Below are 17,679 nucleotides of genomic sequence, written 5' to 3'. Positions count from 1 at the left end.
AACCATTAAGTGAGAAATTGACAGGAACACAATAATAGTGGGGGACTTTAATATTTCACTTACACCAACGGGCTGATCTTCCAGACAGAAAAATTGATAAGGAAACACAAGCCTTAAATTACACATTAGACCAGATATTAACTAATATTTATAGAGCATTCCATCCCACTGTAACACAATGCACATTGTCCTTAAGTGCACATGGAACATTCTCCAGGATTGACCATATGCTGGGCCACAAAGTGAGTCTTGGTAAATTTAAGAATATTGAAGTTATATCAAGTATCTTTTCTGATCACAATACTATGATACTAGAAATCAACTACAAGGGAAAAAATGTGAAAAACCAAAAACACATGGAGGCTAAACAATATGTTACTAAACAACCAATAGATCACTGAAGAAGTGAAAGAACTAAAAAGATACCTAGAGATAAATGAAAATGAAAATACAATGATCCAAAACCTATGTGACATAGCAAAAGCAGTTCTAAGAGGCAAGTTCATAGCAATACAAACTTACCTCAGGAAACAAGAAAACTGACAAATAAATTAACATTACATCTAAAGCAAGTAGAGAAAGAGAAACAAAGAAAACCCAGAGTTAGCAGAAGGAAAGAAATCATAAGATCAGAGTAGAAATAAATGATAAAGAGATGAATAAAATGATAGGAGCAATCAATGAAAAATACAAGCTGTTTTTCTTTTTAAAAGATAAAAATTGGTAAACCTTTACCCAGATTCATCAAGCAAAAGGGGAGGGGGCACAATCAATAAAATTAGAAATGAAACCGTAGAAGTTACAACTAACACCAAAGAAATACAAAGGATCATAAGAGACTAACACAGGCAACTGCGTGCCAATAAATTGGACAACCTGAAAGAAATGGACAGATTCTTAGCAAGGTATGATCTCTCAGGACTGAACAAGGAAGAAATAGAAAATATCAACATACCAATAACAAAGAAAGGCAATGCCAAAGAATGGTTAAACTACTGCAAAATTGCACTCATCTCACACTCTAAAGTAATGCTCAAAATTCTCCAAGCCAGACTTCAGTAATACATGAACCGTGAACCTCCAGATGTTCAAGTTGGTTTTAGAAAAGGCAGAGGAACCAGAGATCAAATTGCCAACATCTGCTGGATCATGGAAAAAGGAAGAGAGTTCCAGAAGAACATCTATTTCTGCTTTATTGACTATGCCAAAGCCTTTGACTGTGTGGATCACAATAAACTGTGGAAAATTCTTAAAGAGATGGGAATACCAGACCACCTGACCTGCCTCTTGAGAAACCTATATGCAGATCAGGACGCAACAGTTAGAACTGGACACGGAACAACAGACTGATTCCAAATAGGAAAAGGAGTACATCAAGGCTGTATATTGTCACCCTGTTTATTTAACTTATATGCAGAGTACATCATGAGAAATGCTAGGTTGTATGAAGTGCAAGCTGGAATCAAGATTGCCAGGAGAAATACCAATAACCTCAGATATGCAGATGACACCACCCTTATGGCAGAAAGTGAAGAGGAACTCAAAAGCCTGTTGATGAAAGTGAAAGAAGAGAGTGAAAAAGTTGGCTTAAAGCTCAACATTCAGAAAACGAAGATCATGGCATCTGGTCCCATCACTTCATGGGAAATAGATGGGGAAACAGTGGAAACAGTGTCAGACTTTATTTTTTGGGGCTCCAAAATCACTGCAGATGGTGACTGCAGCCATGAAATTAAAAGATACCTACTCCTTGGAAGCAAAGTTCTGACCAACCTAGATAGCATATTCAAAAGCGGAGACATTACTTTGCCAACAAAGGTCTGTCTAGTCAAGCTATGGTTTTTCCAGTGGTCATGTATGGATGTGAGAGTTGGACTGTGAAGAAAGCTCAACGCCGAAGAATTGATGCTTTTGAACTGTGGTGTTGGAGAAGACTCTTGAGAGTCCCTTGGACTGCAAGGAGATCCAGCCAGTCCATTCTGAAGGAGATCAGTCCTGGGTGTTTTTTGGAAGTAATGATACTAAAGCTGAAACTCCAATACTCTGGCCACCTCATGTGAAGAATTGACTCATTAGAAAATACTCTGATGCTGGGAGGGATTGGGGGCAGGAGGAGAAGGGGCCGACAGAGGATGAGATGGTGGATAGCATCACCGACTCGATGGACATGAGTTTGGGTGAACTCCGGGAGTTGGTGGTGGACAGGGAGCCCTGGCGTGCTGCAGTTCATGGGGTTGCAAAGAGTCGGACACGACTGAGCGACTGAACTGAACTGAACCAATCACAAGCACTGAAACTGAAACTGTGATTAAATGCTCCTAACAGGCGAATTCTACTAAGCATTTAGAGAAGATTTACCACATGTTCTGAAACTATTCCAAAAAAAATTGGCAGAAGAATGAAAACTCACTAACTCATTCTATGAGGCCACCATCATCCTCATGCTAAAACCAAAGATACCACAAAAGAAGAAAATTACAGGCCAGTATCACTGATGAACATAGACACAAAAGTCCTCAACACAATACTACCAAACTGAATCCAACAACGCATTAAAAGGATCATACACCATTATCCAGTGGAATTTATCCCAGGGATGCAGGAATTTATCAATACCTACAAATCAATCAGTGTAATATACCACATCAACAAACTGAAAAATAAAAACCATATGATAATCTCAATAGATGCAGAAAAACTTTGGAAAAAATTCAGCACCTATTTATGATAAAAACTTTCCAGAAAATGGGCATAGAGAGAACATACTTCTACAAAATAAGGGCAATATTTGACAAACCTACAAATAACATCATAAATCAACAGTGAGAAACTGAAAACATTTCCTTTAAGGTTAGTAACAAGAAAAGGATGTCCATTCTCACCACTTTTATTCAGCATAGTTTTTGGAAGTCCTACCTATGGCAATCAGAGAAGAAAAAGAAATAAAGGGAATCCAGACTTGAAGAACCTAAACTGTCATTGTTTGTGAATGACATGATATATACATAGAAAATCCTAAAGATGCTCCCAGAAAACCACTAGAGCTCATCAATGAATCTGGTAAAGTTGCAGGTTACAAAATTGAAGACACAAATGGTTAGAAAGATATGCCACGTTCATGGATTGAAAGAATCAATATCGCTGGAACAGCTATACTACCTAAGACAATCTACAGATTCAGTGCAATCCCTATCAAATTATCAATGAAATTTTTCACAGAACTAGAACAGAAAATCTTAAAATTTTTATGGATACAAAAAGTATCTTGAATAGCCAAGCAATATTGAGAAAGAAAAATGGAGCTGGAAGGATCAGGATCCCTGACTTTGGCCTATATTAAAAAGCTACAGTCATCAAAACAGTATGGTAGTGGCACAAGGATAGAATTATAGATAAATGGGACAGGATATAAAGCCCAGAAATAAATCCATGCACCTGTGGCCAATTAATTGATGACAAAGGAGGTAAGACTATACAATGGAGAAAAGACGATTTCTTCAATAAATGAGGCTTGGAAAATTGGATGCCATCATGTTGAAAAGAAATGAAACTAGATCATTCACCTTTTGACATAGCCTCAAAGTCTTTCTTTTGAGAGCATTCAGCTGACTGAATTTTGTATTTTGTCACTTGTATGTGCTTCCCAGTGCACCAGCTGTGACTTCTAAGTTTAGTTTCCTTGATGTACAAGAACTTCAGTTCATTTGGAGAATGAGGAATCTGCAGATTTTTATAATCCTCCCACTCCTCAGTTGCAGTTTATTTTTAAAAAACCTCTTCTGTCATCATCGAGTTTTTCAAAGCATTGACTTTTTTTTTGGAAAATGTTGTACTTTTTAAACTCTGATCATACAGATTTCATATAACATTAATTAAACTCCTTCCCAGGTGGTTCAGTGGTAAAGAATCTGCCTGCCAATGCAGAAGACACAAGTTGGATCCCTGGATTGGGAAGATTTCTTGGAGAAGGAAATGGAAACTCCAGTTCCAGTACTGGAAAAGGCAACTCCAGTATTGTTGCCTGGGAAATCCCAAGGATGGAGGAGCCTGGGGGGCTGCACTACATGGGGTTACAAAAGAGTCAGACATGACATAGCGACTAAAACAGCAACAATAATTACACTGTACATTTATAACAAGTACAGGTGTTCTAAGTCATATGGATTTAAGAACAACTGATTCTTAGCGACTGTACAGCTGATCTGGTGGGCAGCATGCAGCAGGCCAAGGCCTCAGTCAGTCACTTGCCTGTTGGGGGTTAGGAGCCTTGGCTTAGTAGAAGTTGGTTAAGAGATTTTATTATGCCTGCCTAGTGGATCTGTTGTGAGAATTAGCTGTGAAAATATACCTCACGTGCATAGAATACTACCTTAGCTCCTGTAAATGCTCATTAATATTAATTGTTGTTCTCATCATTAACTTGATCGTTCATATTATTGTTGTTCTTGTTATCTTTATTAATCAGACCAAGCAAAGACCTTGAATTAGGATGGAAATGACATAAGAAAGATAAAAATGCCAGACCTAGTACCATCAAGTAGTATTGGAGGTGGAAAAATGAAGGTAGAAAGGAAGGATCAAACCAGGGAATTAAAAAATTTATTCAGTAGAACCTAGATAATGGAGCTGTGAAATGGGTGATGTAGGCAATAAGCCTAGAGAAGTGGGCATGTTAGTTAAGAATGATAATTTCAACATTTTTATTTGAAGCATGATTTAGAAGAATATTTCCTAAATGCTGGTTCACAGACTGGTTGCTTGTTTCTGGGAGCTTGTTAAAGATGCAGAAATTCTGATTCCTGAGTCACTAATGAGGTCCAGGAAGCTGTCTTATGAAAGGCTGCGGCTCAGGTAGATTTGGATGCACGGCCAGGTTTGGGAAGCTGTGCCGTGAACACGTAGCAGACTGGAAGCCAAGGAACTTGGGCTGTAGTCCTGGGTCCAGAGAAGACTTGCTCTGTGACATCTCTGCGACTCCCTCAGACCTCTGTTGAGGGTCCAGGGAAATGAGGTGTGTGAAGTGTTTTAGCCCTTGTAGAGCCCTCGACACGTAAAGCAGGGATTACATGTTAGGTTAGCAGCAGGTATTCTCTGTGTTTGACTTCAATCCCAGCAATCAAGGTTCCTCTCCCTACTCTGCCCCCTCTCCATTCCTGCTCAAGCAAGGGACTTGATCCACATGATCTACAATGTTCTCCAACTGTAAATACCTAAAACTGTTTTCTGTTTTGCAGACACCAAATTTCTACCTGTTCTTGTGGATTTTCATGGATATTCTTTCTGCAGTCTTCATTGTTTCCATATTTCGTTTTCATTGGTAAGTATACATTTGTAATTTTGTATAATTTTTTCCCAAAATAAGATATAAATGGTTTTGTACCTTGCGAAATTTATGAAAAAAGTTACACTCTTCCCATAATCCCACGTGACAAATCCTCAGGGAGACAGGGTTTTAAAGGTTTTATCTTCCAAACCTCCTGTTTCTGCTCATACTGCCTGCAGCTCCACACACCCCTTCTACCTCCTCGATGTGAGACCATATTCTAAGGATATGGACTTTCACTAAAGCTTAATCAAAGCTTTTTTTTTTTTTTTGACTATATATCCCTTGTGGATTAGTTGGGAGAGGACAAGAGTTGAAGGTTGTTCAGAACAAGTGTCCCACCTTCCACAGAATGGGACACAGCAGGGTGCTGTGTAAAGAGCAAGCTCACACTCCAGGAAGCCAGGGTTTTAGCCCTGGCTTTTCCTGTAGTTGCTCGATGACCCTGGGAAAATCATTGCCCCTTTCCAGACCATAGTCTTTTTTATCTGCCCAATCAAATGACATTTGAGAATTCTTGAAGGGAAAAATGCATCAAGATCGTTAAGGTTCAGGATGGGAGAGAGAACATCTGGTCGAAGAATTTTAGCTAGAAGAAAGCATGGTCTTTTAGATCTCATCATGCCCATTGTTTCCTCATTTGAGTTATCCTTTAAAGGAGGAAACTTTATACCCTCTGCCCAAGGTACCATTTGACTGGTAATGTTCTTTTCTGGCCACTACCTGTGTTATTGTTGCTTTGGAAGAGGTCTGCGAGGCTCATGGACACTCTGCTTCCTTCTAGGTGGAGAGAGAGCCAGAGTGAAAAACTTCGCCAGGGTATCACCAGTTACACAGGTGAAGTCAGAGGCCTAGCCCCCTCTCATCTCTTCATTCCTTCCCATTGCCTCCATGAGGCAGGGCTTGCCTTTAATATTTCTGACAAGAGTTGAAGGAGTCTAAAGTTAGAGGGTGGGAACCACTGAGAAGCTGGGCAAAAAACAGGATGTGCACAGACTCTGTTAGACCCTTGAGATCACAATACATTGTGGACTTTATCCTCTAAGCAGTGAGACTCCTTGGAAGATTTTGAACGTGGCTGTATATTTGCTTGCTTTGTCATATATTCATTCATCACACAGTTATAGAATACCGACTTTGTGCCAGGCAATGTGAGACTGAAGTACCTGAAAGCTTTGTATATGGAGGGTGTCTCGAGAACAGAGGATCTGAGGAACAGAGGCTCTCTGTCCACAGAGAGCAGTGAGGAAGCAGAAAAAGGTATAGCAGCAGTTGACATCTTTGGTTCAGCCATCTAGTTCCAGGACAGAGAAGCTGACATGCTTCTCAGGGCTGAATGTGCTTTATGTGGCTTCAGTTGTGATGTATGTTGGAAGGTGGAAGGAGAAAATTGCCAAGATCCTGGAATTCTGGACTAGAGTCTGCTGCTGCTGCTGCTGCTAAGTCACTTCAGTCATGTCCGACTCTATGTGACCCCAGAGACGGCAGCCCCCCAGGCTCCCCCATCCCTGGGATTCTCCAGGCAAGAACACTGGAGTGGGTTGCCATTTCCTCCTCCAATGCATGAAAGTGAAAAGTGAAAGTGAAGTCGCTCAGTCGTGTCTGACTCTTAGCGACCCCATGGACTGCAGCCTACCAGGCTCCCCTGTCCCTGAGATTTTCCAGGCAAGAGTATTGGAGTGGGATGCCATTGCCTTCTCCGGGACTAGAGTCTAGACTCTGCATATAAACATGAGGAAATGGCAAGTGAGTTTCAGACAAGGGAGCAGTATGCTTAGTCACTTGTGTAAAGGGATAGAATAGCAAAATAACTTATTAATCAGCAGAATAACTCAGGACTGAGTAAGTGGGATAGGTCCAGTAAGGGAAGGGAAGCTAGTTTATATTTCAGGAGGTTGTGAGGATAATCACACAGTGAGTTACTGGCTTGGGAAGCCAGTGCAATGTTAAAGGGAAAACCAGTGAGGAGGCAGAGGACTGTGCAGTGCATGATGCAGTTTCCTCCCATTGCTCTTGGAGTCTTTAAGTAAAGTTGATACAGTCAAAAATGATTGATTAATTTCTTGTGAACAGTTGTGAAGATGATGAGATGCTTTGTATCAGCTATCAGTCTTCAACACATACATAACTTAGACTTTCAGGAATGTATCCACAGTTCAGTTCAGTCACTCAGTCCTGTCCGACTCTTTGTGACCCCATGAACTGCAGCACGCCAGGCCTCCCTGTCCATCACCAACTCCCAGAGTCCACCCAAACTCATGTCCATCTAGTCGGTGATTCCATCCAGCTATCTCATCCTTTGTAGTCCCCTTCTCCTCCTGCCCTCAATCTTTCCCAGCATCAGGGACTATAAAAAATAAGAAATTTGAAGAGTAATGGTCTTTTGTATAGTAAAACTGAAGGCTTAAATCAAGCCACCCAAATTTATTAAGATATAGAGTAATCTCCAGTGACTCTGAGTTTTATGGATTTTAAGAAGGTCACTCTGTAGGCTGTTAAGGAGACTGAAGGCTGTGTTCCAGCTGCCTTATGATATTCAGAAGTTATATCAGTAAAGTAGGGCTTCCAAAACAAAATACCATAGACTGGGTGCCTTAAACAACAGAAGTTGATTTTTCTCACATTTCTGGAGGCTGGAGGTGCAGGATCAATGTGTCAGCAGGTTTGGTTTTTCTGAGGCCTCTCTAATTGACTTGCTGGTAGACTCTTTGTTGCTGTATCACCACACAGCCCTTCCTCTGTGCACACACAAACCCCCAATGTCCTCTGTGTCTCCAAGTTTTCTCTCTGATCAGACTGGATCAGGACTCACCATAATGGCCTCATTTTAATCATGACTTTAAAGGCTTTATCTCCTAAATTAGTCCTATATTGAAGTTCTGTGGTTAGCGCTTCAACATATGAGTTTGTGTGGTACACAGTTCAGCCCATAATAGTAATCTAATCAAGAAATAAAGAGAATATGGAATTGGTGTGGAAAGCATGGATGAGATAGAAGTTCTGAAGGAAAGTTCAAAGAACCATTTAAATTTGAATGAAGAAAGGTGGGTATCATGCCTTAGAAAATAAATTAACTTGACAACTACTTCCCACCATATTTAAATGAGAATAAGAAAATAAGGTGAGTAGATAATAAACTAAGAATCTTTCATGTTTTTAATTTTTAGTTGCTTATTTACAGAAACCAGTTTTGCCTAATCTAAATAAATATATAGAAAGACCATTTGAGTACCTAAAAGAGACAACTGAAAGGCAAAGGATGAAGTTTAGTATCAGGGAATGAACAAGGATGACTGGAAAGAAGCCAAAACCACAACCTAGAGCCATCAGTTCAGTTCAATTACTCAGTTGTGTCTGACACTTTGTGACCCCATGGACTGAAGCACACCAAGCTTCCCTGTCCATCACCAACTCCCAAAGCTTGCTAAAACTCAGGTCCATTGAGTCGGTGATGCCATCCAACCATCTCATCCTCTGTAATCCCCTTCTCCTCCTGCCTTCAATCTTTCCCAGCATCAAGGTCTTTTCCAAGAGTCAGTTCTTCACATCCGGTAGCCAGTGTATAGAAGTTTCAGCTTTAGCATCAGTCCTTCCCAAGACAGCCTGGAGCCATGCAGGGTGGGAAGACCAGGCCTTGCATACTAAGCTTAGTGTCACATTTTGCACCATGACTACCTTTTAGATCAACATGTGCTGCTGCACCTGCTGCTGCTACCTTTAATATATATGCGCACACACACACACACACACACGCACATCTTTAGGATATATTTTTCAGCCCTTCAAAGAAGTTGATCCTTTATCTTTTGTCTCATATAGTTTCTTACAAAAAGTCATTCAAAAAAGAAATCTTCCATTATTTTAATCATTGTTCCTCTACTTATAATATTTTATCTTGTCTCATACAGTTTCTTATGAAAAGTCATCCAAAAAAGAAATCTTCCTTTATTTTAATCATTGTTCCTTTGCTTGTAATATGTCCTTTTTAAGGCTGTTTCTTTTATTATTTTTTTCAGTAATTTGATTATGATTTACCTCAGTGTATATTAGTGTGTCTATCTGCTTAGGGTTTGCTGAACATCTTAAATCAGTAACAGTATAAATTTTCAGCCTGTATTTTTCAGATATCTTTCTGCTATTACCTTCTTTTTGGGTTTCCAATTACATAGATATTAGATGGTGTCATATTGTCTCATAAGTTACCAAGACTGTTTATTTTTATTTTTAGCCTATTAATTTCTATGCTTTATCTTGGGTATATTCTATCAAAGTTTGGGTTGTTTTTGATCACTGGGTAACAAATTACCACAAATCTATCAGTGTAAAGCAACACAAATTTATCATCTCCCAGTTTGTGGGCCAGGGGTCCAGGCATGGGTTTTCTAGGTCTACTGCATATCTCACCAGGCTCTCATGAAGATCTTGGCTTGGGCTGCAGTCTCATCTGAGACTTAAGAGTCCTCTTCCAAGCTCATTGATTGTTGGCAGAATTTAGTTCCTTACAGTTGCAAGAACTGAAGTCAGTCGTGTTTTCTTAATCACTCTTGACTGAGCTTTTCTCTGAGATCTAGATATTCCATTCAGGTCTTAGTCATAAGGCTTTCTTACATCATAGCATCTTCTTCACACCCAGTATGAGAATATCTCTTGTAGCAGATGTATTCAGGAGAAAGAGAACAAAGGTAAAAAATAATACACAAAATAAATAGAAAACAAATTGAAATATGGTAGTCATAAATTCAACCATTTTATTAAGTTCAGTTAACATAAATGTACAAAATACTCAAAGTAGTAGTGGAGATTGTAATATTGGATAGAATTAAGCAAGACCCAACCGTATGCAATTCATAAAAGAAATGCTTCAAATATAAAAACACAGATTAATAGTTAAAGGACAGAAAATTAAAATAAAATCAGAAGGGAGAAAAATGAAAAAAGATAGGATGGAAAATAATATGCCATACAAAAAGCAAGTATGAAAATAATATCTGAAAGATAAACTTTAAAACATGGAGCCTTACTTGAAATGAAGATTTCTTAAGAAAGAAAAGGTCAGTGTATCAAGAAGGCCCTATAATTATATAGTTAGTAACAGAGCTTCAAAACACATTAAACAAAAATAGAAAGAAATAGAAAAATCATAGTTAAAGATTTTGACATTCCTCTCTTAGTACCTGAAAGAACAACTAAATTCATCAAAAAGTAAAATCAGAAAGGATATAGAAGTCTGAACACTTCCAGCTAACCTGACCTAGTTGACAGAAAATATTATATTCAACAACTGCAGAATGTACAATATTTTGAAATGTAAATGGCGTAGTTGCAAAATAGACCATATGGCAAGCCATAAAGCAGATCTGGAAGATAGAGCTGATTTGCCCAACACACAGATGCAAACATACTGAATTAATTAAAATGAGACAGAGGAATATGTTCCAAACAAAAGAACAAGACAAAACCCCAGAAAAATAACTAAATGAAACAGAGATGAGCAATCTACCTGATAGAGTTAAAAATAATGGTCATAAACATATGCTTATTGAACTTTGGAGAAAAATGGATGGACATAGTGCAAACTTCAACATAAAATACAAGAAAATACCAAACAGAAGTAATAACTGAACCAAAAAATACATTAGAAGGGCTCAGCAGCAGAACAAATGAGGAAGTAGAACGAATCAGTGAGCTGGAAGACAAAACAATGGAACTCACCCAGACAGAGCAGCAAAATGAAAAAAGAACTTTAAAAAGGAAAGATACATTATGGGACTGTTAGGACAGCATCCAGTGTGATAACATTCACATTATAGTGCCCTCAGAAGGAAAAGAGAAAGAGAAAATGCCCCCAAAATTAACTGAAGAAACAGTGGCTGAAAATGTCCTTAATGTGGGGAAGGAAAAAGACATCCAGATCCAGAAAGCCACAGAGTTCCAAATAAGATGATCTCAAAAAGACACATACCAAGACACATTAAAGTTAAAATGGTAAATTTAAGGATAAAGAGAGAATCCTAAAAGGAGAACACAAAAACCAATTTGTAATCAAGGGAAACAACATAAGGTCATCAGATTTTTTAGCAGAAAATTTACAAGCCAGATAGGAAAGGTGTGATATATTAAAAGTGTTGAAAGGAAAAAACTTCCAAACAAGAACTCTCTACCCAGCAAGGTTACCATTCAGAATTGAAGGAGATATCAAGAGTTTCCCAGATAAGCAAAAGCTAGAAGAGTTCATCACTACTAGACCAGTTCTACAAGAAATTATAAGGGAATTCTTTAAGTTGGAAGCATACAAAAGTAAAAATATCACTGGAATATGTTTATGTATAATAAAGGTAGTGGAGGAAATTGATGTATTTCTAAACTTTTTATTGATCAAGAGATTAATCACAAGGGAAATTGGAAGCTATTTTAAAGTGTAATGCATATACACAAGCAAAAGTTGTGTGGTACAACTTAAGCCATAACTTAGACGGAAATTAGTAACTTTAACTTTTAGAAGGAAGCCTGGCTTAATAGTGATTAAGAGTCTACTGTAGCAATCTAAAAAATGGAGTTATTTTCACCAAGTAAAAGAAATGAAATGGTAAAGATAGCAGAAACAGTAAAATAGAAATGATACAAACTATAGAGAATATTCAAAAAGTGAAAAGTTAGTTCTTAGAAAAGATTAATAAAATTGATAAACGCTTAGTAAGGGGAAAAAGGAAGAGACAGACTGATTGCCAGTATAGTGAATGATTAATGAGAGATTATCTCTCCAGATCCTAGACATAAAAAGGAAAATCATAGAACATTTTTAAGCCATTAAATTTAAATGAGGTAAACAAATTCCTTCAAATGATTCAATTTTCCAGAACTGAAAAAAGAAATAGAAATTTTATAACCTATCAGAATCTTTCAGAATCAAATCCATGTATCAAAAACCTCACAACAAAGGAAAGTCCAGGCCCGATAAGCTTCACTGGTTAAGTGAATATTTAAGAAATAATACCAATTTTATACCGACTCACTAAAAAAACAAGTGCATTTCTTAGCTGACTTTTTATGGTCAGAAATAATCTCATATAAAAAATATCTGACAAAGACAGTGCAACATCTAAATGTATAGATCAATTCATTCACCAACTTAGCCATAAAACAATATATTAGCAGATTGAATCCATCAGTATAAAAAAAGGATAAAACATCTGGAGCAAGTGAGATTTATTGCAGTGGTACAAGTTGGATATATAATTTGCAGGTTAATCAATCTATCATCTAATCAGAATAGACTAGAAATAAAGTATATTTGACAAAAATCCACATCTATTTATGATCAAGATCTGAGTAGCCTAGTTATCGAATGAAATGTCCTCAATCTGATGAAAGATACTTAAAAATAAAACCTCAGCCAGTATGATTGTTAATGGTGAAGCAGGATTTTCTATATAAGATCAATAATAAGGCGAGGCTGTCTGCTCTCACTGCTTTTACTTGGCATTGTACTGAAGATCCTAGCTAGTTTCAGTTAGTTCAGTCACTCAGTCGTGTCTGACTATTTGTGACCCCATTGACTGCAGCACACCAGGCTTCCCTGTCCATCACAACTCCTGGAGCTTGCTCAAACTCACGTCCATTTAGTAAGATAGCCAGTTTAGTATATATAAATTATATACTAAATATATATATAAAGATAAATAACAGGCATAAATGAAGAAATAAAACTCCTAATTTGCATATATGATTATATACAGTAAAAAATTAGAAAGAGTCAAATGACAAACCTACTACAACTGGTGACTTAAGCAATAGCTCAGGAATGTTGTTGTTCAGGCTCTAAGTCATGTCTGACTCTTTGCAACCCCGTGGATTACAGCATGCCAGGCTTCCCTGTCCTTCACTATCTCCCAAAGTTTGCTCAAACTCACGTCCATTGAGTCAGTGATGCCATTCAGCCCTCTCATCCTCTTTCATCCCTTTTCCTCTTGCCCTCAGTCTTTCCCAGCATCAGGGTCTTTTCCAATGTGTTGGCTCTTCACATCAGGTAGCCACAATTTTGGAGCTTCAGCTTCAGCATCAGTCCTTCCAATGAATCAGTTCAGTTCAGTTCAGTCTCTCAGTCATATCTGACTCTTTGCAACCCCATGGACTGCAGCACGCCAGGCTTCCCTGTCCATCACCAACTCCTGGAGCTTGCTCAAACTTATGTCCATCGAGTCAGTGATGCCATCTAACCATCTCATCCTCTGTCATCCCCTTCTCCTCCTGCCTTGAATCTTTCCCAGCATCAGGATCTTTTCCAATGAGTCAGTTCTTTGCATCAAGTAGCCAAAGTATTGGAGCTTCAGCTTCACCATCAGTCCTTCCAATGAGTATTCAGGACTGATTTCTTTTAGTATTGACTAGTTTGATCTCCTTGCAGTCCAAGGGACTCTCAATAGTCTTCTCTAGTATCACAGTTCAAAAGCATCAGTTCTTCAGCACTCAGCTTTTACAGTCCAACTCTCACATCCATATATGACTACTGGAAAAACCATGAATATTCAGAATTAATTTTCATCAGGATTGAATTTGGTTTGATCTTGCTGCCCAAAGGATTCTCTATAGAACCTTCTCCAGGACCACAACTTGAAAGCATCAGATCTTTGGCACTCAGCCTTCTTTATGGTCCCACTCTCATATCCATACATGACTACTGGAAAAACCAAGCTTTTTTTTTTTTTTATCTTTGTCAACAAAGTTATGTCCTGCTTTTTAATATGCTGTCTAGGTTTTTTCCCAACGTAGCAAGCATCTTTTAATTTCATGGCTGCAGTCACTGTCCGCAGTGATTTTTGAGCCCAAGAAAATAAAATCTGTCACTGTATCCACTTTTTCCCCACGTGTTTGCCTTGAAGTGATGGGACCAGATGCCATCAGTTTTTTAAATGTTGATACAAGGTCAATATAGAAAAATCAACTGTATGTTTATATATCATCAGTGACTACTTTAAAAATTGAAATAGCATCATCTACAACAGCATAAAAACATAAATAGGAATTTTAGGAAAATATTGTAAGCCCTTGCAAAGAAGATAGATGATTGGTCACTGAAAACTACAAAAGTCTAGTGAGAAAAAGAAGACCCAGATAAATGGAGCAACATAACACATTCACGAATATGAAAACCTAATATCATAGATATTGGATGTCATGGAATTGAAGTACAAATTCAATTCAGGTGCATTAAAAATCCCCTTCAGCCTGTGAAGCTAAAATTAAGCTCCTGTGTGCAACTGTTTTTTCAAGAGTGAAATTACACACTGGGGGAAAAATAACTGGATTTTCTTCTTTGGATTCTCACTGTCTTCTAGATTTCATGTCCACAGTTCCTCCTTATATTGTAAATTCTTAGATAATTTTAAGATATTTTCTTCATTTTATACATGATCCAGTTTTTAATTTGTCTTTGATGAGAGTCCATTTCCAGGCTGCATTATGAAAAAAAGTCTCCATCATCTATTTGTTCTATCAGTTGGTTAGAAAAGAAACTGAAACTATTTTCTGAGCAATTACTGTGTGATAGACACTCCTGAGCACTATACATGGGGTGGCAAGCAAGGCAAAGTCTCTATTCGTAAAAAGCTCCCATTCTAATAGAGGATGTATTCAGTTTTTTGTTTACACTGCTTCAGAATCAGTGGTTGGGAAATACATGAACCTTAAACAAATGTTGATTTCACCCTTCTGAGGTGAGTTAGAGCCTCACCCAATAGACTCTTAAACTTAAGCACCTTGTTGTACAGATGTAGCGAAGTCTGCCCAAAGGCTGGGTAGGGAGAAAACTAAGGGGCAAGATTCTAAAGTGGTAAGTGAGGAGCTGACATTTTAAAGATGACTAGGATTTTACCACATTACTAGCAAAGATTGGAGAATCGACTTTGGAGGAATCTATGTTGTTTTCTTTTCTATCCCACAGAAGCTTTAAGTGCAAGCCTCCAAAATGAAGTAGTAGAAATTATGGATATCCCTGCACCTTTTCCAGAGAGGGAAAGGGAACCTCCAAGTTCTAAAGCTGTTGTACAAGAGGTTGTCAATGAAACCACTATACCAACCGTGCATCCCACAGATGACGTTGGACAACCAGTGCCCACTGAGCCAGCCTTTGAACCCATCCAAGAACCCACTTCGGAAGCCAACAGAGAGGCCACCCTCCAAACTGTATTGCCTACCTTGGAGGCAAATGAACCAATGGTTCCCTCTGTGGAGAAGCCTCCTCCTGAAACATAACCTGAAAAGCCCCCCACTATTGACTCCCCTCAATAATCCTCTTTTATGATGGTTTCCACCACACCCAGCATATCCTTCTCCCCCTTTTGGGCTGTCTTCAAAGAATAATTAGCCACAACTTGCCTCCTTCTCCTTTTTCTCCCTCTCTGTGCCCAGGGTGACCTGATGGTAGAGAGATCAGGAAAGAGGTGCGGAAGAGCCAGGGAGGCTCTCAGGAAAACCACTCTGGTCTTGCCTTTCCTCTCCAGGGGATGAGCAGAGGAGAAAAAGTGTGGTCCTGGAGTTTGAGTTGGTTGTTTTGTGGGTGTCAAATGATCTGTCTCATCCTAACCCTTCATGATATTCCTACAGCTAAAGGAGTGGCTGTGGTGAACATCAGCCTATAAATAAAGGCAGCCTCTGAGGAGCTAAGAAGGAAATAGATACAATCTTTGGGGCCCTCTGTGGTCACTCAGGCTGACAAAGTCAAGGGAGGAGTGCCAGAGTGATGCCGTGCAGAGTCAGAGAAGGAGAGGTGGCATGGATATGAGCAGGGGCAAAGATCTCACCCCACTCACACATCCTGTTGTACAGTGTGCATGGGGTGCTTCCTCATAGCTTGTCGCTGGCTGATTCTCCAGTGGGGTGATGGGCATATTCCCATGCCCACCCAGTGGCTTTTGACCTTGAAGGGAAACTCGACCTGAGAACCCTGCATTAGAAGCAGGAAGTTGTGTTCCACTGTGTGACCATCATCTACTCACCCTCCTTGTCCAGGGCTCATGTTCCCGTGTATATGGTAATGGGCAGGGGCAGACACCACAGCACCTTCCCTGGGCTGACTGTGGAGTCCTGTAAACAATGATGAGGCAGGGCTGCCTCAGATGGCCGCATTGTCATCCCAGAAAGCAGGGCTGTGTGGTTTGGGGACTTTATTTCAGCAACACCCCCTCCCCTCCCACACAGGTATCTGGAGACCAGGAATAGCACTCCCTGTGGAGTGGTTTGTCACCTACATGCAGGTGACCCCAGATGCTTGTGCATTTGAGGACAAGTGAGCTAGGCTGGCTGTGCTGAAGTATCAGGGGCCTTGAGGACAGATCCCTAGCATGCCAGAGGCAAGAGGATTCTCCCCTGTCATCTCTCCAGGCACTCAGCCTAGTCAAAGCCCAGAGGGATGCCCCACCCCCATATCACACCTTCCCTGTCTGAAGACCCCATCCGAGAACTGCCCAGAACTGAAGTTGTTCAGTCATGTGCAACTCTTTGCAATCCCATGGACTGTAGCTTACCAGACTCCTCCATCCATGCAATGTTCTAGGCAAGAGTACTGGAGTGGGTTGCCATTTCCTTCTCCAGTTCAGTCACTCAGTCGTGTCTGACTCTTTGTGACCCCATGAACCGCAGCACGCCAGGCCTCCCTGTCCATCACCAACTCCTGGAGTCCACCCAAACCCATGTCCATTGAGTCTGTGATGCCATCCAACCATCTCATCCTCTGTCGTCCCCTTCTCCTGCCCTCAATTTTTCCCAGCATCAGGGTCTTTTCCAATGAGTCAGCTCTTCCCATCAGGTGGCCAAAGTATTGGAGTTTCAGCTTCAACATCAGTCCTTCCAATGAACACCCAGGACTGATCTCCTTTAGGATGGACTGATCTCCTTTAGGATGGACTGGTTGGATCTCCTTGCAGTCCAAGGGACTGTCAAGAGTGTTCTCCAACACCACAGTTCAAAAGCATCAGTTCTTAAGTGCTCAGCTTTCTTTATAGTCCAACTTTCACACCCATACATGACCACTGGAAAGACCATAGCCCTGACTAGACAGGCCTTTGTTGACAAAGTAATGTCTCTGCTTTTTAATATGCTGTCTAGGTTGGTCATAACTTTCCTTCCAAGGAGCAAGCGTCTTTTACTTTCGTGGCTGCAATCACCATCTGCAGTGATTTTTGGAGCCGAGAAAAAATCAGCCACTGTTCCACTGTTTCCCCATCTATTTCCCATGAAGTGATGGGACCGGATGCCATGATCTTCGTTTTCTGAATGTTGAGCTTTAAGCCAACTTTTTCACTCTCCTCTTTCACTTTCATCAAGAGGCTCTTTAGTTCTTCTTCACTTTCTGCCATAAA

The 17,679-nt window shown here is 39.7% G+C and overlaps 1 protein-coding gene across 1 annotated transcript in view; it reads left to right on the top strand.

Moving 5' to 3' along the window:
- Window positions 1-15,574, top strand: part of LOC129654212 (glycerophosphodiester phosphodiesterase domain-containing protein 4-like) — a 100,223-nt gene extending 84,649 nt beyond the window's left edge. The window contains exons 14-16 of the mRNA XM_055583740.1: window positions 5,235-5,317; window positions 6,108-6,160; window positions 15,264-15,574. Coding sequence (XP_055439715.1) covers window positions 5,235-5,317; window positions 6,108-6,160; window positions 15,264-15,574 — 447 coding nt within the window. The remainder of the gene's footprint in view (window positions 1-5,234; window positions 5,318-6,107; window positions 6,161-15,263) is intronic.
- The last annotated feature ends 2,105 nt before the right edge of the window (window positions 15,575-17,679 follow it).

This window comes from Bubalus kerabau, chromosome 5 (assembly GCF_029407905.1).
Source record: "Bubalus kerabau isolate K-KA32 ecotype Philippines breed swamp buffalo chromosome 5, PCC_UOA_SB_1v2, whole genome shotgun sequence".
Lineage (NCBI taxonomy): Eukaryota > Metazoa > Chordata > Mammalia > Artiodactyla > Bovidae > Bubalus > Bubalus kerabau.
This window is presented reverse-complemented; position numbering and strand designations above follow the sequence as displayed.